The sequence below is a fragment of the Drosophila miranda genome, chromosome XR, assembly GCF_003369915.1.
Source record: "Drosophila miranda strain MSH22 chromosome XR, D.miranda_PacBio2.1, whole genome shotgun sequence".
Lineage (NCBI taxonomy): Eukaryota > Metazoa > Arthropoda > Insecta > Diptera > Drosophilidae > Drosophila > Drosophila miranda.
The window spans coordinates 11,158,037-11,178,014 of NC_046674.1; the positions used below are offsets into that span (position 1 = coordinate 11,158,037).

Genomic DNA, 19,978 nt, shown 5'->3' on the forward strand with positions numbered 1-19,978 from the left:
CAAGCTGTGGAAGCAATCATTCCGATTCTAACGCTGCTTCCGAAATGTCTGCTGGAAAAATCCCGTACGTTAAGCACAACAACGGCACCCAGATCCAAGCAATTGGACTGGGAACCTACACGGTAAGTGGAAACGACAGCCCAGCCCACGTCAACGGATCAGGTCTCGCTATCGATCAGGGCAATAATTATGCTTATCGGTCGAAAGGCGGCTCAAATGCCAGACGCGTACAGCTGTTGTTGTATATCTCACTTTAAAATGACTTTCCAATTGTCCGGCAGTCGTTGGGAGGCGATTGCGAGCGGGCTACGCTGCATGCCATAGATGTGGGCTACCGACACATAGACACCGCCTTCTTCTATGAGAACGAGAATGAGGTGGGCGCGGCCGTCAGCAAGAAGATAGCCGAGGGGGTCATCAAGCGCGAGGACATACACATCACCACAAAAGTAGGTATTCTTTGCATATGGTGGGTGCAGTGCAGTGATGCAAGCTGACGCTGACGTTTTCTCTAGCTGTGGTGCCACTTCCATGAGCCGGAGAGGGTGGAGTATGCTTGCCGCAAGACCCTGCAGAACTTTGGGCTGGAGTACGTGGACCTGTACCTGATGCACTGGCCCTACTCCTACGTCTACCGCGGCGACAGCGAAATGATGCCCACAGATGCCAAGGGCGAGGTCGAACTCAAGTGAGATATCGTTATCAGATGTAGTCCAGAGGTAGGCACTTATCGGGAGTTTTCTTATTACAGCGACATTGATTATCTGGACACCTGGCGTGCCATGGAAAAGCTGGTCGAGCTGGGCCTCACCAAAAGTATCGGCGTTTCCAATTTCAATTCCGAGCAACTGACGCGCCTGCTGGCCAATTGCAAAATCAAGCCAATCCACAATCAGGTGAGTTGCTTGCGGTTGGGCGTTGGATAACACTTTCATCAACACATATGTACTCCTGGACAGATCGAATGTCACCCCGCACTGAACCAGAAGAAACTGATTGCCTTGTGCAAGCAGCACGACATTGTGGTCACCGCCTACTGTCCGCTGGGCAGGCCCGATCCGGCCAAGAAGACGCCCAACTACATCTACGACGCCAAGGTGCAGGCCATTGGAGACAAGTACAAGAAGTCAACGGCCCAGGTGGTGCTCCGCTATCTGGTACGTACTGTTGTAGCCAGCAGTGTCACAGTTGATTCTGACTCTTTGCCTTCCACAGATTGAAATTGGAACTGTGCCGCTGCCCAAGTCCTCTAATCCGAAGCGCATTGAGGAGAACTTCAAGGTCTTCGATTTCAAATTGGATGCCGCTGACCATGCCATCCTGGACACGTACAACACTGGCGAGCGTCTCATTCCCATGGAGCATGCCATTAAGAACAAGAATTATCCCTTCAATATTGAGTTTTAAGCTTGAATATTGAATGAATATTGTTGATATTAAAATTTTTAAAGATTGATATAATAACCAATATACTTACATACATATATACACACGCTATGGTCTTATCATTTTAAAATGATCTTTTTAAACTTGCGAGAGAGAGCTTTTCTCATACCACACTACTTTATTACTCTGGAAATAAACCAAAATGGAATGGAAAATTCCGTTCTTTCAGACACACTGGCACATGTCCACACACATGCTTGCATTCATTTAAGAGCAGGAAATCTGATTGGTTTGGTGAATAACAAATACACCGCACCAGCACCATGATAATGTATTCTATTTAGGCAAAACATTTCTGGTTTAATTTTCACATTCTTGGCGCCTGCAATCAGCTGATGTGCTACCATTCATCAGTCGGTGGCTTTCACAGCGCTGCCAGACTGGTGGATAAAGGTAAAAGCAGCTGTTCGAAACAACAAGCAACAACAATTCAAAACGAATTTCTTATCGGCTATAAAAAGGGGTATGGACAACAGGAAGAAACAGCCAAGGCAAGTTGCAGAACTCGTATGCACCTCACCTCGCAGTGTTTTTTGAAGACTTTGTCTTCAAGCTATATATATTTAGCTAATTAGTCATTATACCAATGGATTGCATTTAAATCCTTGTCGCTCATTCAGTTTCAAACAATTTCGATTTGGCGCTCAAGTTTGGTGGGACTTGGTCTCTTTTTTATTCACTGATGGCAATTTTCTTCGCCACAATGTCGCCATTTTCAGCCCAACAATGTCAATTCATTCCATACTCACCTACGTTTTCTTACGTTTTATTAGTTTGACCTTTTTGGCTAAAACCTTTTTTTAGACGAAATCCAATAGAAGCAAGTATTTGAAATAAGCCAGTCAAGTAGAAAATTGATTCATTAATCGAACGAAACTATGTGTGCTGGGCTAAATGTTCTATCTAGCTAATAATATTCGACGGAATATCAAAATTGAGGAATATGTATAAATTCGTCAGTATATTTACGGTATATTTTTAAAATGAGATGGTATATTTTGGTATATTTCTGAGGGTCGGACTGTATATTTGATCGATAAATCCGATAAATAAATCAATAGGGCCAGGCAAGAGGTAAACACGATTTTTGGACGGTTTTGGTAACTGCTGGCCTGCTTGGCAAAATAAAATGGCATTTGTACGCGATTTCGTTTGCTGACTGATGACTGCTGTACTTGGTGCTTGCCAAACACCAGACACGCGGCGGACAAAAAGAAAGTCCTGTGCAGCGGGGAACCGCTGGCTCTGACGTGCTCACATTCGACTGGAACACCGGGCACATTGATCAAGACGGCGGGTCAGAGCCGCAGCCTCGTTCGGGCACTCGTGCGTACATTCGCTGCTGGTGCTCTAGATCGAAAGCAGAAGTCACAGCATCAAGCGTTCGCGGGCAAATGACACAAAGGTGAGCCTGTTGGCCAACTCTGGACAGCCATAGCGTAGCCATTGACTTAGACAGCGAGGAGGGTAGGCGGTAGGCGGAGGGTAGTGACATGAAAAAAGGCTGTATATCTGCCTTCTGGCCCTGCGACGGCCAAAAGGACTGTCCGGCGGAGCTTTTAATGTAAATCTAATGTAATCGGAAAACATCGATGTTTCAGAAAAAATATTCGTAGACAGAGCCTTCCATTCAATCCGTCCAACAGCCTCCTCCCAAAAATCAAAGTAGAGCAACGACTCCCGGCTGCGGCTACAACAGCAACAACTCCAAAAATCGATGCCCCACTGCCACATAATGGTCTATATGCGAATTGTGCTGACAACCTTGGTGACCGTAACGTGCCTGCTGGGGGACAACTTCGTGGAGCTGACGCAGCATCCGCTGCTGAAGGCCCTGGCGGACAATGCAACGCACGCCGCCATCGGCGCCCTCACCGGCATCGCCTTTTCGATGCAATTCTACGAGCGAACCACGCAACTATTTGGCTGGATATTGATTTTCACCTGTTTCGTAGTTTCATCGTTCATTGACTTGGATCACTTTGTGGAGGCCCGTTCGCTGTACCTGGAGGTGAGTAGCCGTTCGAAGGGGATACTCTTTGATTGATTGATTGTCTATGTTCATTGCAGGATGCCACCAATCTGTCGCGTCGTCCGTTCCTGCACTGTTCCAGCATCATCCTGGTCATGTTGCTGTTCTACATATGCACCGCGTGCCTGAACTACTTCCGCACCAGCCTACTGCTGGGCGCCTTGCTCTGTGCCTTCATCACACATCACACGCGTGACGCTGTGCGTCGCGGCTACTGGTTGTGTCCCATGGGACACACGGATCGCGTGCCGCAGCTTGCATACATCATAATCACGATCATGACGCCTCATCTGTTGGGCTGTCTGCACGCCATCTGTCGCAGTGTCCTGGTGCTAAACTTTTTGGGGCAATACGTGAAATTAAGCGAATGCAATTATCGCGGTGGATCCGGGTCAGGGTCAGGGTCGGTCTGTTTGAACGCCAACTATCGTTACATGCAGGTGTAAGGGGATTAACGATTTACCTTGTGATACGAGAACGTACTGCAAAATCATCAAATGGTGAATGCAAATGCTTTTTAGGCTTCAAGCGCATTAGATTAGCTTTAACATTGGATCAGCTAGATACCAATTACTTCCACACTACAGGACACAATTTTAGATACTACAATTAGTTTTATTCGAGTACCTTTTGGGAACTGTGATTCCCGTCCAATCGATATGATAGTTTTGTCCATTAACTAGCGTAGGTTTTTACTAGACTCTAAACACAGATAATATCCGAATTGTGATATGTAGTTGATAGTGAAACTAGTGTAACGAGCATAGCGCACAACAAATCAGTTTTTCAACTTCCAACTTTGACTCAATATCGTAGGCAGGCCTTACTTATAGTAAATAGTATTATGTATTAAGCCATTTTAATCTATCCTAGCCGAAAGTATAATAAATCCAAATAATTGCCTTAAACTAAAGTGCTGTCTCAACAGCCTTCGAATCACGGCCAACATGCCAGCATACAAATACAATCTACCATTAATCCTATTGATTTCTGCTCACCTCATAGTTTTTTCTTTTTTGTTTCTCGCGGGCCAAATTAGTTGCCATTTACAAATTGGCCCGTGCCCAGTGCAAAAGGTCTAATGGATGGCCTTCTCTCCCAAGGAATACCATCATAAATAGCACTGATTTAATTTTTCCTAAAACTGCTGGGAATCAACTGCGTTGATTCTTCCACATCGCGGTGGCTATTTTTAAAAAGTTTAATTTTAAATGTTCTCCATTCTAAATAAGTCAAAATTCGATTTAAAAACTTCCCATTAGGCATACAAAAGAGGGGGGTTTTCGAAATATTCCTACGCCTTTCAGTATAAAACATGGGCAATAAATAAGTGATTAAATTGACATGACATGTGTGTACGCGTGTACATTAAGACAATGACCAGAGCGGATGCACGGCACTGCCAGTTCCGAATCCCACGCAACGGTAATTTCGGAATATCAGTGGCAATAGCAGTAGCAGAAACAATAGAATTCTGGCACCCACATCAGAGATTTGTTTGACATGCAAATCATCTCGTTTAGGATCGTGTCGTTTGTGGACTTTTATTTATGTGCTTTGGCGTGGCATGGCGTGGCGTGGCGTGGTGTGGCGTACATATGTATGTATATGGTGGAGAGAGACAAGCCGAAGAGACAACCGCAAATCTGTGAGCAGTACAAAAAGTGTCTGCGAGGCGGCAACACACGGGAAAAGCTCAGAAAAGGGGTCGCGTGTCTAGCTGTCCCTCTCTCAAACTCGAGCTCTCTATCTTCCTTTCTCGCTCTACCTCGTGTGTGGACTGTGCGTTGGTCAAAATTGCGGAACAAGAGGATAACAGTGCAAATCCGCTCGCTGTAAGTGTGCGTTACTGTAGGAGTAGACTGCAGCCATAGCCATCAGCCATTGCCAGAACCGTTATAGCCCCTATGTATATTGCTTTGTTATACCCCAACGCTCCTCCAGCTGCCTTTTGACCTTGAATGCTTTTCATGCTTCGTTTGGCAGCAACAGCGATTCGTTTGAATTTCGTACATCTCTCTATGGGGCTGCTCCGGTGATATCACTACCCCGCCATTAAGGCCAGAATAAAGTGTGACATTTCCAGCTTGCTAAACATCGCTCAAGCGTTCCCAGAGCCATTAACAGCCCGTTAAATCTCAAAATCAATGTAATGGTTCCCAGGAAAATCACGAGTTCTATTGGATCTGAAATATTGCGTTTGTGAACTGGCAAAGTTTCATAATACTTATCTGGCACGATCATAGCTTGTACGGGGTATAGAAAGATATACCTACATATGTATACAATATATGGTTTAAAAATAAACACTGTAAATATTTACATTGGAAATCTAAAGAGCAAAACGATTTCTCATCATAATTTGCTTGCTTCATTTTTATGCGGGAAATTCACTTTCCTCTGATCAACGCGTGGCAAATTTAATACACATAATACATATATGCTCGTATTTGCCGAAAAATGTTTATTAAATAAATAAGCTATTCGAAAATCCTCGAATGAGTTCTGTCTGATGATTTTATGAACTGATAATGGGATGTTAAACCCTCTAACCGAATCGGGTTCTGGTTTTCTCCGGTTAGATACCATCGAAACTGCTCTTGCAAATGGAGGAAGTGTCATTTCATTGAGGGAAAGTCATTCACTGATAGCCCCAATGATCGATAACGAACAATATTTTGTAACCGAACAAAAGCCCAGAAAAATACAGCATACAAAAATAAATCACAAATGAAACACGGAGGGGTGGGCTCCTCATGATTGATGCTGGTTTGGCTCTTAACATCACACAAAGGCGTGGCATTCGCGCCTATTGAGCTGTACTTGGTGTTGGAGGTGTTGGAGGTCCCTGCAATTTCATCTTCAATGCAAGAGAAGAACCCCACCACCCCAACCCTGCGTGTGAGCAATGTGTAATTTTTAGACGCCTTACCTGCATCGCCTGAACGGTCCACGACAGCTGCCTAATTAAAATTATCAAAGATTCCCTGGGACTGTGTTGCCGATGCCAAGTTTCTTGGGGAGGCAGCCTACATGCCCACACACCACCATACCCCCACCGGGCGGGGTGTGTGTCAATCGTTAAAAATAACACATACGCAGTGTGGCACACTAACGCACTTGCAATTCCGCTGCCTCTGTTCTGTGCAACCGGGTTGAATGACTCGAGTCTGTGCGTCTGACTAAATATAACCTTTGTCGTCTGCCTGCCTACTTGCCTACCTGCCTTCCCCGTTTATAAAATGCTCTTGTGAGTGCTATCAAAATGCCGATGATTTTCAATATACATAACTAGATTTCTGCTCGCCAAATTCTGCTCCATGGAAAAAATATAAGTAAACATGTTTGCCAATACATTTTTTAGAAATCTGCAATATCTGATGGAACATGTATTTCTTTAGATTCACAAACGAACACAAAATTCGCCTCGTCACAAGATCTAAATGCGATGCCGGCTAAGCTTGTTGACAAAGAGCGAGAACAGACTAAGAAATCGGCGAAAATAAATCAAAAAATTAAAATTAACAAAATGGCAATCCCAGAACGAGGCGAGATTTCTTAATTCCTGCGCCGTAAGATCTCCGAGAGAGGCAGAGAGATCTCCGGCTCTCTCCAAACTGCTGTTTCGACAACATTTTGGTTTTCGCTGTTCACTTTTTGGCAGCTTTTCGAGCAAACTGTTCAATATTGTTTGGGATTCCGCGGCGAGACGATCGTCGACAGATCGCGCGCGCACCGAAACCGAAAAATTCTCTAACGACAATATCCATTTATTGAGCAAAAAACAAACCATAAATAATAGAAAAAGAATTTGATTTATCTACTATTATTCATACTATAAATGCTCCAGTTATCAGACATTCTTGGGATTCAGTTGCAAAGTAAATCAGAATACGTTAAAAAGTGTAAAAGTGCCGCCAATCGAACATATACATACAATATTTAAAGTCCATTTAAGTGCTTGTAAATATAGCGATAAATAACCAACACAGAAACTAGGCCAAAAGCGGCCCCCTTTCTACCCCACCGGCACCTAGCAATCACTTGTTGAGGCATCTCCTCATTTGCTGTACGCTTTGCTTATCCTCATCTCCGGTATCATCAATATTGAATATTAAATGAGCCCAATGAGTGGACTACGTCATCAGCTGAAGGTGAGTGCTGCACCCAGGGAGAGAGACCCTTGAACCTTGGATACCCATTCATTCCGATACTTCATACCACACCACACCGAACCGATCTCCACTCAAACCCATTTCACTCGCATTTGTCTAAATATTTGCTTAATCGCTATTCCATGAAGGCAACAAACTTTCGTTCTCCGTCTGGCAGGCACTAAAGCTGCCTCCCCTGGCATACACAATCTGTTTATTTCTTTTGTTATGGGCAAATATTAATATTTGTTGCTCTCTTCCGGCCGTCGTCAGCCTTTTCCAGTGCAGCAGTCAGAATTTTGCTCTGTTTTCATTAATTCGTCTGTGACCTCCTCCTGGAAATCAGCATTTCTCGTGCTTCTAAATTGGCATATATGTAACTCCTCTGTTCTTTCTCTTTGTTTCTAAATTGGCTAATAGTTCATCTGCGGCCTTCCTTTTCTAAATTGGCCCTACATTCTTCTGATCCCACTCCCTCTTGTACACAAATTCCAAGAACCATAGAGTACAAAGTTTCACCAAAACGATCATAGAATGCGACATACGAGTATTTGCCCATTTGATCAGGAGGGACGTTCATAGTTTTCATAGCCGGAGTACATATCTTAGTCAATATTTAATCCTTCCTCTTCCACTGTGGGGTCTCCCTCCGTTGTACATGAATTCCGATAACTCATGCAGCAAATAGTCTTCTACGACAAGACTTCGTAATTGGCCAAATGACGGCAATGACGGCATAAATCGCAAATAAGTTTCCGTGGCGACGGAGCCCGTCAATTAACATCCTTAAATTTATACAAAAAATGTATATATATAGAATTAAGAGATGAAGGGACTGTGACAGTACTTACCTAATAATTCTACAGTAGCTCTGTCGTAGCTCATGGCGACCATCACCGTACCGCCCACTATGTCACTTGCCAGTTCCCAGGGGTCCCAGTTCCCCTGCTCGAAGCAGGAGGAGCAGGAGTATGCCAGCTATGATTAGGTATAATAGAATAATAAATAACCAATCACGGATTGCAGTTTTCTTGGCAACAAAGCACGCACGCACGCTCTACTCCTACTTACATGTTTTCCTGCGATTCTTCACAAGAGCTTGAACCATTCAAAGCGCTGATATACAACCCTTTTATGTAGACCCTCATTGATTGCATCTGATATGCTGATGGTCAACTGGTGCAGCACGGACACTAGACTCTGATCTACTTCCAATGACTTCAGCGCTTCTGCATTATCATCCTTGTCATATCCTAAACATACTTTGACTTTTTGGAAGATGGCCTGTTGCTTCTTGGTAAGCGTAAATCGTTTGCCGAGCTTTAGGGGCACTGTCTCTTCCCTTTGCCAGCCAGACCTTCGAGCTGTCTCCGACTGAGGAGGAGTATCGGCAGTATTCCTTGCACCCTCTTCTAGGTGCTACAGGTGCTCCAAATTCGCTCACAGTTAGTCCAGTGTGAGGATTAGCTTAGTTAAGCTCAGAAAACATTTCCTAATCGATGCCTGAGAAATTTTCTGAGACTGACTCCATCGTCCCAGTCAATTGTGTAAGGGATCCCAGGTGAATAGGGAGCCAGGGAGATCAGGTGGATTGCTCTTTGGGCAAATTTGCGATTTGTCGCCAAATTGCATTTAGTCGACTTGCAAAAATCCCCCTAATCTCTTATTCACTATCCACTATCTTAGTCCGCATGATGCCTGCTTTTAAATGACATTTAGAGACTCACCTGGAAAAGAGCTTAAATTTGTTCACATCTGCCTTCTAATTGCGTACTTACACATATAAAAGACCAAATGCACAACAATAGGAAAACTTTACAAAGAAACATTCACTCTGCAAAAGATGGCCAGACATATCGTCGACTTTGGACAGACTTACTACTATACATATATCAGAACATTTTTTGTTCTTGAGAACTGATGGCTGGGAATGACTGGGAAGTTAATTGTATTGCCTTATTTATTTGACAGCCAAATTGGATCTGAAATGTGTAAAAAACGATAATTTCTCGTGCAGCGCTGTTCCCAGCTTCACCGGAAACCCAAGCTGAAGCATGTATCTCTCTCGCTCTCACTGCATGCTTTTCCCATAAGACTGTCTCCCTTTTTGCACTTAGTCAGTGAGTAAAATCTGTCATAAAGCTATTAAGCGCAGCCAACTTCACATGGTGTGAAGCCAATTCAGAGAGCTGCCAGATAGTTCAGGTTATATCAGATTAATGGTACTCATGTATACTGTCAGAAAATACTTGAAGTAATTGATTAATGTAATTCATTTACTTGTACCAGCTTCAAAAGTCTAAACTAAATAATTAAAGGTTTACCAAAAACCCCACTTAAGCAATGTCTATTTAAGGCGAACTTGCGGGCTGCCTTGCTACAACTTTCCAGCTTCTGAAATGTTTTCTAAGATACATAGTATTTATAATTGGTTTGCTTACCGCACTTTCTCTCCTTCGTACCTCTTTCTTCCTGGTTCTCTCTCTGCATCTTTTCTGAAATCCCCAGAACGAGGCGAGATTTCTTAATTCCTGCGCCGTAAGATTTTCGAGAGAGGCAGAGAGATCTCCGGCTCTCTCCAAACTGCTGTTTCGACAACATTTTGGTTTTCGCTGTTCACTTTTTGGCAGCTTTTCGAGCAAACTGTTCAATATTGTTTGGGATTCCGCGGCGAGACGATCGTCGACATATCGCGCGCGCACCGAAACCGAAAAATTCTCTAACGACAATATATATTTATTGAGCAAAAAACAAACCATAAATAATAGAAAAAGAATTTGATTTATTCATACTTTAAATGCCCCAGTTATCAGACATTCTTGGGATTCAGTTGCAAAGTAAATCAGAATACGTAAAAAGGTGTAAAAGTGCCGCCAATCGAACATATACATACAATATTTAAAGTCCATTTAAGTGCTTGTAAATATAGCGATAAATAACCAACACAGAAACTAGGCCAAAAGCGGCCCCCTTTCTACCCCACCGGCACCTAGCAATCACTTGTTGAGGCATCTCCTCATTTGCTGTACGCTTTGCTTATCCTCATCTCCGGTATCATCAATATTGAATATTAAATGAGCCCAATGAGTGGACTACGTCATCAGCTGAAGGTGAGTGCTGCACCCAGGGAGAGACAGACCCTTGAACCTTGGAGACACATTCATTCATTCCGATACTTCATACCACACCACACCGAACCGATCTCCACTCAACCCAATTTGACTCGCATTTGTCTAAATATTTGCTTAATCGCTATTCCATGAAGGCAACAAACTTTCGTTCTCCGTCTGGCAGGCACTAAAGCTGCCTCCCATGGCATACACAATCTGTTTATTTCTTTTGTTATGGGCAAATATTAATATTTGTTGCTCTCCCCCCCCCATCACCCAATCTTCGCGGTATCTATAAATACATTTTAAAAACAATATTTGTACTACAATTCGTTAATTTGTTTATCAGGGTCATTTGTTATTTTTTGATTGAGTTGCTCATTAAGTTATATTTATTATTAAATATGCACTTTAAGTGTCATCTTCAGGTATCTTAGTATCTCTCAGCGCATTCTGGGGACAAAGCTCAAGTTTCAAGCCAACAAAGTTGCACCTTTCTCCGTAATAGTCAATTGTTTTAAATGTGAGCAACCATTAAATGGGGAAAACTAAAATCTTGCCAGCGATAAACGCCGCTCAAGTCGTTCGACAGCATTACGGACCATTTCCCCCAAGGAGGCCGGGCCATAAAACGCGTCTCTGTCGCAGCCAATAACATAGTAGCGAGAACACATCATTAAAGTGCACAAACAGCCATACATCTATGAGATAAACTCGTACGTATATGTATATATATTCATATATTCATATATATATATATATATATCTACATGTGCCGTTGGCAAATTGGCTTTTCGTGTTCGTGTCGTGGCGGAGTCTAGAGTCCGGGATTCATTATGACATAGAAAATGGCCCATAATTGCTTCTTGATGTGCAAGTCTCTAGGCATCCAAAATGCGTTTCGGTGCTGTTTTGCGGCATTAAAAAGTCCATTGTTTATCGGATTCTATATATGTATATACGTAATCTAAACACTGGCGATTATTAACTTTTCTTTACTCTGGCGATTTGTATATTTGAAATTCATCCAACAAATTATGATGTGCGCACTAAGCGTGGAAATATTTATAAGTAGATATTTTCATTCAGGGCTACCAAGTCTATCAAAATTCCATAATATATTTTGACAAACCAGACGAAAATTTATGCTTTTGGCAAGGCATAATATTCGCATTAAAAAACTGTTTATACTCGCAGAATCGTACATCTTTAATACGATCAAATTCAAGCAGGTACATTTTAGTGGAAAAGTGTCAACGAAAAATGCTATTAAACTTAAGCGAGCATTAAACATGTCAGTCTTTGTGTAAATTTATTAATTTGTTTTCATTTTATGCCACTTGGCACGTGAGCAATGCCTGGATCGGTCTTTGACCAACTGATTGGCCTCTCGGAGATAACTAACCTAGGTCAAGGCTTTACAGAACTGCCGTTCGAGCCATGAGAGCATCTGCTGCATTACAATTACCATGTATGTATGTACTATATGTACATATGTTGGTCTGAATTAGATTTATTTAATTATAATAAGGTTATTCTTCTCATTGTTCAGACAATTCAATTTTAATACCGAACGATAAAAGGAAATATTTTCATACCCATAGAGAAAAAGCCAGAAATACCACTTCCATTTTCCCCCAAAATGACTTACTAATTGATATTTCTGCACCTTAAATTCTCTTGAAATAAATACAAAATTGAAAACAAAATAAAACGTGACACAAAATAAACAAATTCGGACATGATTGAATTAAGCGCTAATCGATTTTCGTCTCATTTCACTGGGGCAAAAAGAAATGCGAATTTTCAATGTACCGTGGATGAAACTCTTTCATATTTAAATCTGATATTGAATTATATACTTAGTATTTTCGTAAATGTATATGTATGTATATTTTTAGCACTCTCGTTGTGCAATTTCGTAATTAATCAAAAATTGCTGAAATACTTTCAACTGACGACGTAATTGGATTTGGTTTTGCGCGAGGAAAAACAATGGAAAATCACAAACACATTCCCCTCAATTAATTAACTTATAAATATCTAATCCCATCAAGGAATCTTCGCTTCGAGATTGTTATTTGAGGTGACAATTGACTGCATTTTCATTTCTCTGGGCTCTTTGTTGCCCGAATGCTGGGAATACCTCGATCCCAAATCGAATTAAAATAGAATGGGTGCTAAAATAACAGCGTAATAGACAAAATGTCAAAAATAAAACGTCAGTCGGGCCAGACATTAGTCTATTAAGACAAGATGTAAAAGAAAAATACAATTGTGTATCTGCCTTTATCGTCATCTGCCCCATTCCGTACCTCCCCCATCGTCCATCAACGGCGAAGCTTCAGCTCAAAAATATGCAATGCTTTTTCTGCACACCCCGACTAACATTTTCTCTTGACTGTATTTTATATGTACCTAGTATGTATGTATATTTAATCTGTATTCTTTTATGTCTATTTTTTCAGATGCTGGGAACAGCTCTGCTGGGCAAACGAGCCACCAAGGTAAGTACAACAAAAACCAGAAAATTCTGCTAAAATTCAGGTTTTAATCTATTTGATTTTCACTCTCGTTTTGCAGTCTGTCAAAAAGAAACCATTTACAGAGGTGGAAATAACAGGTAAGTCACAAAAATCAACAAAATGAAATATTTCTGTGCAAACAAAGAGAGTAGAGCAGTGACCTCTGTCTGATATTCAGGTAAGCTGTCGAGCAGAATTGAGGTTTCATCAGATTATAATTGATCTGTGGATAAAAACAGCAAGTGTACGAGTATTATCTGGGAGGAAGCCATCTTCTGTTCGACCCTCAAGGGGACTACACATTTCGGGATAGGCCCACTCCGCGTATACGCAATCTTTTTACAGTACATCGGACTGCAATGATCTGTTCAAATTTAGACTGGCCAAAATGCTGACCGCCTTTGTCATGTTTTGTGTTTTGCTAAAAATATAATTTTAAGTGTGCAGCCAACTAATTTTAGCTGCCGCTCGGACAGGTCCACTGGCACTTTAAGATAGATGGATATTACGAGTATACTGGGGCACTGTTTGAGGTATTTTTATTACTTTTCCGCTTTCAACAAACAACAAAACAATGACTGTAGAAATGCGGCTATAATCTAATCACGATAGCCATAATCGAGTTGAAATTTAATTAACGCGCCTCCTTCTTTTTGGGCCAGATACGAGTACGAATGGAGGTAGCCACAAATACCAATGAAGGTGAGGCAGAAGGCGAGGCAGAGCAAGAGATAGCTGACACCCACAAATCACGTGCCCAATTAGCGGGGAAATAAAAATCGACTATCATGAATATATGTAGACAGCAGAGATGCAGATACTTGCCACACAGCCACAACTAACAACATTATGCGAAATGAACCACGCTCTCATGGCTATGGAGATTTACCTCGAAAAGTGTTTGGATCAGATAAGACGCTCTTGATTTCTGGCCAACTGTGGGATCAGCATCAGCCCATCCATCAGCCAAGTGACACATTTCTTGGCTGACAGGCAAATGTGTCTTGAGCAGAACTTATCATATTGAAATCTCTTCGGACACTTTCACATGACATGGCCCTGTCAGACTGTTAATATCCAGCAAATATTTGCGCGAAAGAGGGAACCGGTGGCTGGAGTGACTCACTGAAGTGCTGGGTCTTATGGGATTTATTCTATTTAAATCTGAGATATGTTAGCACTATAGGGGAAGGTATAACCTTTATACATACTCGTACGCCAAAGTGGCACCGAAACTACCGAAACTTAGATCAAAAGTTCTACGCGCTCTTCTATGCGATTCTCAAAGTACGCAGCTTAGGAGAAGTGGTTCTGCGATTTGGCAATATTTGACAATTGAAATGAGTTCAGCCCATACTTACTAGTATATACGTAGTATCATTTTATCTCTATAAACTCCAGCATAGCCCCTTCATATCCGTTTGGTAGTAAATATTATCACCTGTTCATTAATAATATTTATTTATCAATCATACTATGAAATGTTTAATTGATATTTTAGTACCCATTGGAAAATTCGAGGGAATCTTTTGGGAAGCAAAAGATACAAACATATGTATATGCAGAATAAATCAGAAGCACTCATCTACTGTCTCCTCTAAAGCCCAAGACAAGCTCATTCAACGTTATTTTTTGAGGCTAAGGCCCCACTCAAAGTGTTGTCTGCCTTTCAACAATCTGACAACACAGAAATCGCGATAAGAACACAAATAAGAACAGTAATAATAATAATAACTGAGAGCAAATAGTGTACATATTAGTGGATTACGCCATATAGAGTTGTACTTAATGAACAGTCAGACAACTGCTTGGCCCATTCCCATTCCAGAACCCATCCCAGACCCCATCTCAACGAGGCCCCCTGCCCAGATTTGGGTGCTGCCATCAGCTGATAACTGATAACCGAGTTATCTGAAATGAAATATAATACAATATAGTACCACAGACAGGGGCCAGGCCAACCCACACCCAGATATAAAGAGAGGAGGGAACCCTAGCAAAAGTGGTTCATTTCAGTCATTATCTTGGAGTTTTCGTAGATAAATCGTGCGGCAAGCGGTAAGCGTTGGCGTTCGTGCAGCATTTCGGGCCCTAACAGAATATTCCCAGCCTATGTAGCGGTTAGAAGTGTCCGTTCCGCGTGTCTCTCCACTCTCCAGCCTTGATTGATCGCAGCCGTCCCATCCATCAAATCTCCATTGGAAACACGATCACTGAACGCTGCCAAATTAGCGTCTATTGGAAATATGAGCAAAGATGATAAGTGTGAGTATTGGCCAAAAGCATTTCGGGACGTGTGCCGAGGGCCGTGTCCCGTGCCCGTGTCCGGTGTGCCGCATGCCGTAAATTTGAAAGCGAACTTTAGACATGTTATCGGTGGCGTGCTATCGATACCATACCCCCGATTGTGTTGATTACAGCACAGCCGAAAATTGCTAATTTGTCAAAAGAGTGACAACAAATCCACTTCGAGAGACAGAGGACGTGCCAATTTGTCGACACACTTGTAAAACTAATTAAACGTTTGTCACCAGCCACGTATGTTTCTCTCCCTCTATTGCCCTGGCACTTATCGCTCGACAATCTATCTCTGTTCGCGTGCGTGTTTGTGCGTGTCTGTGCATGTGTGTTTGGCAAGTGGGCGGTGGGCGTTGGGCCTGGCAGTTAATTTGTTGCCACTTTCCCCGCTGATGAAAGCTGACAGACAGGGGCCGCTACAATATTCAACGTTTTTTTTTTTATTTCTTTGTTTTTTTTTTGGATGCGACACGCCTGCATCTTGATTTATGGTTGCGCCACGCTGACGGTTTTTTATTCCTATGCCACAAAATTCTCAGCTTGACACTCGAGCGGCGTTATGAACGGCACCGCAATTAGCCGGAAAAAAAACAGAGAATGGAGAAGCGGGAAAAACGAAAAAGTGAAAAATGAGACCGTTCAGTGGTTTTAAAGTTTCCATCTCACGCGTTACCATGAAACGTGGATCCTGCTGCCCTAAGCTTAAAGCTTTCGATCGATCGTGAAGGGGAACACCTTCTCCATAAAAGAGCTTTCGTTCAGCAATTTCCATTAGAAGTTAATTTTGGAATAATCGTATATTAATTTAAGGAAAAATGTTTAAACAAGTGGGCTAATTTGGTCACGTAAATGGATTCAATATTAAAACAAGACGAAGCCAGTAATTCCGTTTGAAGGAATGTATGTGCGTGACTATGCAGTACTCCAAATATTCTGGTCCTTTGCAGTCTCGCTCCATTGCACTCCTGCTATATATTGCGTATATTGCAACCAATCCCGCTTTTTTGGCATCGTATATTCCACTCGGCACGTTTTGGATTTGAAATATTTTGATGATGGCAGCGGCGGCCCTCGGATTGATTTCTGAATATTAATGATGGTCCTTGTAGCAGCAGCTGCACTCCCATGAAGTCGGATCTCTCTGTGCACATGGATAGCGCCGAAGCTCTTGACAGCCCCATAAAAAAATGGTTAAGTGAAAACGCATCTCTAAATGGCCATCGCATCGTAAAAATCAAATTTATGGTGCATTTTTGCACACTTAAAGCCTGAAAATCGAAGAGCAAGGCGAACGATAGAGAGAGTTAAGGATTGTGACTGTTATTAAGCATTAAAATCCGGCAGCCAAACCGATATTAGACTGCTGGCGACCGCCGTGGGTGGCGTGCCCTCTGGTCTCGGCACGTGACCTCATTATTCGGGTGTCGTAGGCGTTCGTGGGGTATGTTTGGTGTGGGAGCCCTCTACCGTACATTATTCCAAATACGATTTACGCCTTAATCTGGTCTGGGAAAGTTTTTTTGCGTCGTAGTTCGTGTTTGACCCTGAAACAGAGCTTCACATATTGAGAACTCTGTGCGGAAATGGTTGATTGTTTGGTTTTTGGCTTGCATTCTCTTGTTCTGTTATGTTCTCAAACTTTAGGCAATTCATTTTCATTAAAAAGTTGGTTTGCATTGGGGATTGGGGTTGAACGAACTAAGGATGCGCTCAATCAAGGATGCAACAAAGACATGGGCGGACAGGAGTCTGTTAACGGATTACAGCTCATTTTTTCCAAAGGGTAGAAAAACCCCAAGTACGTTTCTTTCTGAATCCACCATTGTAGAGGCGCACGGGAACTCTTTTAATTAGCCGATAATTGGAATCGAATCCCGCGTAAATCCATTTGGAATCTCGAGTTAATTGTGAATTACGTAAAATCCAATGAAATCGTTGCATAAACGACTTACGTATTTTGCGCCTTGCTGTCCTCCCTCCCGCTCTCCCGCTCTCAGATGCCGCCTCCGATAGCAACACACACAAACACTTACGCCCGGGCAAAGAGCCGTGCCGTTTTTCGTCAATTTGTTTTGTTCCACATATTCGCTGAGCCAAACAAACGGTTTTTATTCCGCCTGTGTGAGGAAGGGAGATAGATGGTAATGCAAGAGAGACTTCAGCGGTTCCAGTCCAGAGAGAGCTTTGCTTACCCCTCCAACATAGAGAGAGAGAGAGAACGAGAAGGAGAGGCGAATCGTGCCTGCTTCCCGTTGCATGCTGCACAAAATGCATTCCTGTTCTTCTTGTTTTTGTTTTTTCTGCCAAGGTTACGTGAAGGCCTTTTCCTTGTAGGATGTTGTGCAAGGGGCTTAACTATGTACAGGGTGTCTGTGGTAGTCTTTTAGAGGCAATGATTTGGGCGATGTGTGTGTGTGTGGAAAGTCTTAAAATTTATTTAGATGCAAATAATGTGTACGCTTACAGACAAATTATATATGTACATATATATGTATGTGTGTACATTTGGAATAATATCCCAAATTTACTTACTTTCTGTTGGCATCAGAAAAACCACAATTAATGTTCCTTTGAACACTTATGATACTCGCATTTCATCCACAAAAAGCCCCGAAAAGTCCTTGAGAAATAGCGCGAAAAATAAAACGCCAAAAAACACGCGAAACTTATCACGTGAATGCGCTTTACTTTCGCACTGACATCGCTGTGAGGAGGGGAGGTGGACCTGAGGGGAAAGAGTGCAGTGCAAGTGACTCTCGCTCTCCGTCTCCGTCTGTGTGGCTCTCTTCGTGTGAAGAAGAACGTTATGAAAACAGAAGCAGCAACAAAAACAAAACAGATTTGTTGAATGAAATTGCGACGAAGCCACAAACCGAACCGACCTGAACCGAACTGACTCGAACCCGAAGCCATACGAACACGAGGCGCCATCTAACGGCACCAGAACCGAATGGGGGGCCTATCATGGAGCCAACCACCACCCACCCGAAGCTGCTGCCAATGTTGCCCTGTCTGCCTGCCTGCCTGCCATTCATGAGGTTCCGCTGGGTGCCGTTCAGTTCAGTTTCGAAGTCGACGCGATTGCCAACAGAAGACGCGACGGAAAGTCCGAGTCCCCACTCTGTGGTCTAGTCCCCAACTAACAACCAACCTATCGCTATCTCCACTATCCGGCTATCAGCTCCGAAGTTAAGATTCCGGGCAGTGAACCTCTTGGCAGAGCGGCGTAATTTCACAAGTTATATGGTAATCGGAGAGATAATGTTAGCCAAAGTTTTGATTGGTTTCACACTGTCCTGTGTCTGAATGGGCTTAAAGTCCAAGCCCTACTCTGTGTCTGTGCCAGTGCCTGTGTCTGGGTCTGGGTCTGGTTCGAAAGGACTGCTGCAAGACCCCAGACGGAGTCTGTTATGTCACTTGTGGTAACAATAGTTGCAACTGCAAAAGACTTTCCATTTGCAATTGGCATTCTATTGGGGCAGGACAGATATGAGTCAGGTCAGAGCTATTCGCTTGGAAATTTGATAAGACAAATGAGTTTCCCCATCTGATAAACATTTTAAAGCTGTTAAAGCTGTATAGCCAAAAGAATGTTAAGCATTCATTCTCACCACCAAACTATAGAATGCCAATATTCCACGCCATATTTATTGGCCTTAAGAGAAATTGTCAGCAAGGCAATACACATATCAAGTGCGAGGAAACTCCACAAATGACATTTGATGAAAGCCGTCAAGTGTGTGACGCGGAGAGGTCAAAGAAGGAGAAACCTGACCCTGAGGCCAAACAACACATTGGCATTTGACCTCAATCAGTCATCAGACCTCAGTTGTGTAATTAATTTCAATTAATACTACTACGAGATGGGGGTTTTGATAGGAGGATTTCCAAAAAGAAATCCATGCCGAATCGGGTTAATTATAATCGTTTATACGCTGCTCTGCCAAGATCAACAATAATCATACCCATTATTTGCTATTTTTGAAGTGAAATCTTTGAGAACTTTTGAAAGTGGATAAACAAATCGCGAACATTACTCATACCCTCCATGCCCCATTGAACGGCAGGGAAAAGACACACAACAAAAAGTACACAAACATCCGCAAAAAGTAAAAGTAATAATTGCCAAAGAGCAAAACGAGAGAACATCTTAACAGCCAGATAATCGTACAAATAAACGGGCGTCCAGAGGCACGCTAAATCTATAAATACCATATAGAACTGCTATATAAAACGGAAAGAAGAACCTAGAGCTACAGAAATGGATCACAAAGAAATCGCAAGTCAAGTGCGAGGTGAGCTAAGTATGGACATCCGTTTCGATTCTTTAATACCTACTTCAATATTTGTTATTTGTTAAATACACACCGTAAATGTTTTATTCCTAAAAATACTTTCACCCTAATTACATTT

General features: G+C 42.4%; 3 protein-coding genes and 1 long non-coding RNA gene across 9 annotated transcripts in view; 3 read left to right on the forward strand and 1 right to left on the reverse strand.

Moving 5' to 3' along the window:
* The first annotated feature begins 10 nt into the window (after nucleotides 1-10).
* LOC108153403 (aldo-keto reductase family 1 member B1) lies at nucleotides 11-1,468 on the forward strand. Its single transcript, XM_017283396.2, has 6 exons — nucleotides 11-122; nucleotides 282-449; nucleotides 516-688; nucleotides 752-896; nucleotides 960-1,157; nucleotides 1,216-1,468. The coding sequence occupies exons 1-6, from the start codon at nucleotides 45-47 to the stop codon at nucleotides 1,405-1,407; spliced, it is 954 nt and encodes a 317-aa protein (XP_017138885.1). The 5' UTR covers nucleotides 11-44; the 3' UTR covers nucleotides 1,408-1,468.
* A 1,039-nt stretch (nucleotides 1,469-2,507) lies between these two features.
* Nucleotides 2,508-4,461, forward strand: LOC108153489 (transmembrane protein 267). Its single transcript, XM_017283530.2, has 3 exons — nucleotides 2,508-2,851; nucleotides 3,048-3,457; nucleotides 3,517-4,461. The coding sequence occupies exons 2-3, from the start codon at nucleotides 3,164-3,166 to the stop codon at nucleotides 3,922-3,924; spliced, it is 702 nt and encodes a 233-aa protein (XP_017139019.1). The 5' UTR covers nucleotides 2,508-2,851; nucleotides 3,048-3,163; the 3' UTR covers nucleotides 3,925-4,461.
* Nucleotides 4,462-5,143: 682 nt separating this feature from the next.
* LOC108153305 (calcium-binding protein E63-1) overlaps nucleotides 5,144-19,978 on the forward strand; it is a 29,365-nt gene continuing 14,530 nt past the window's right edge. Inside the window, exons 1-3 of one of the 6 annotated variants that reach the window (XM_017283213.2) lie at nucleotides 5,144-5,313; nucleotides 13,211-13,249; nucleotides 13,326-13,365. In XM_017283213.2, the coding sequence (XP_017138702.1) occupies nucleotides 13,211-13,249; nucleotides 13,326-13,365 (79 nt within the window). In that variant the 5' untranslated portion in view covers nucleotides 5,144-5,313. The other 5 variants (XM_017283211.2, XM_017283216.2, XM_017283214.2 and 2 more) reach the window with 5 other exon arrangements.
* On the reverse strand, nucleotides 7,017-10,053 carry LOC108153307. Its single transcript, XR_001774901.2, has 3 exons — nucleotides 8,704-10,053; nucleotides 8,484-8,610; nucleotides 7,017-8,417 (listed from the first exon to the last, which is right to left on the reverse strand). It is a non-coding gene; the product is annotated as an uncharacterized LOC108153307 (long non-coding RNA).

Bases quoted from the DNA above. Each gene is read 5' to 3' on its own strand.
- LOC108153489 (XM_017283530.2), top strand. From the start codon at position 3,164: ATGCCCCACTGCCACATAATGGTCTATATGCGAATTGTGCTGACAACC. The intron at 3,458-3,516 runs GTGAGTAGCCGT...TGTTCATTGCAG, and splicing joins CCCGTTCGCTGTACCTGGAG to GATGCCACCAATCTGTCGCG.
- LOC108153403 (XM_017283396.2), top strand. From the start codon at position 45: ATGTCTGCTGGAAAAATCCCGTACGTTAAGCACAACAACGGCACCCAG. The intron at 689-751 runs GTGAGATATCGT...TTCTTATTACAG, and splicing joins AAGGGCGAGGTCGAACTCAA to CGACATTGATTATCTGGACA. The intron at 897-959 runs GTGAGTTGCTTG...ACTCCTGGACAG, and splicing joins TCAAGCCAATCCACAATCAG to ATCGAATGTCACCCCGCACT.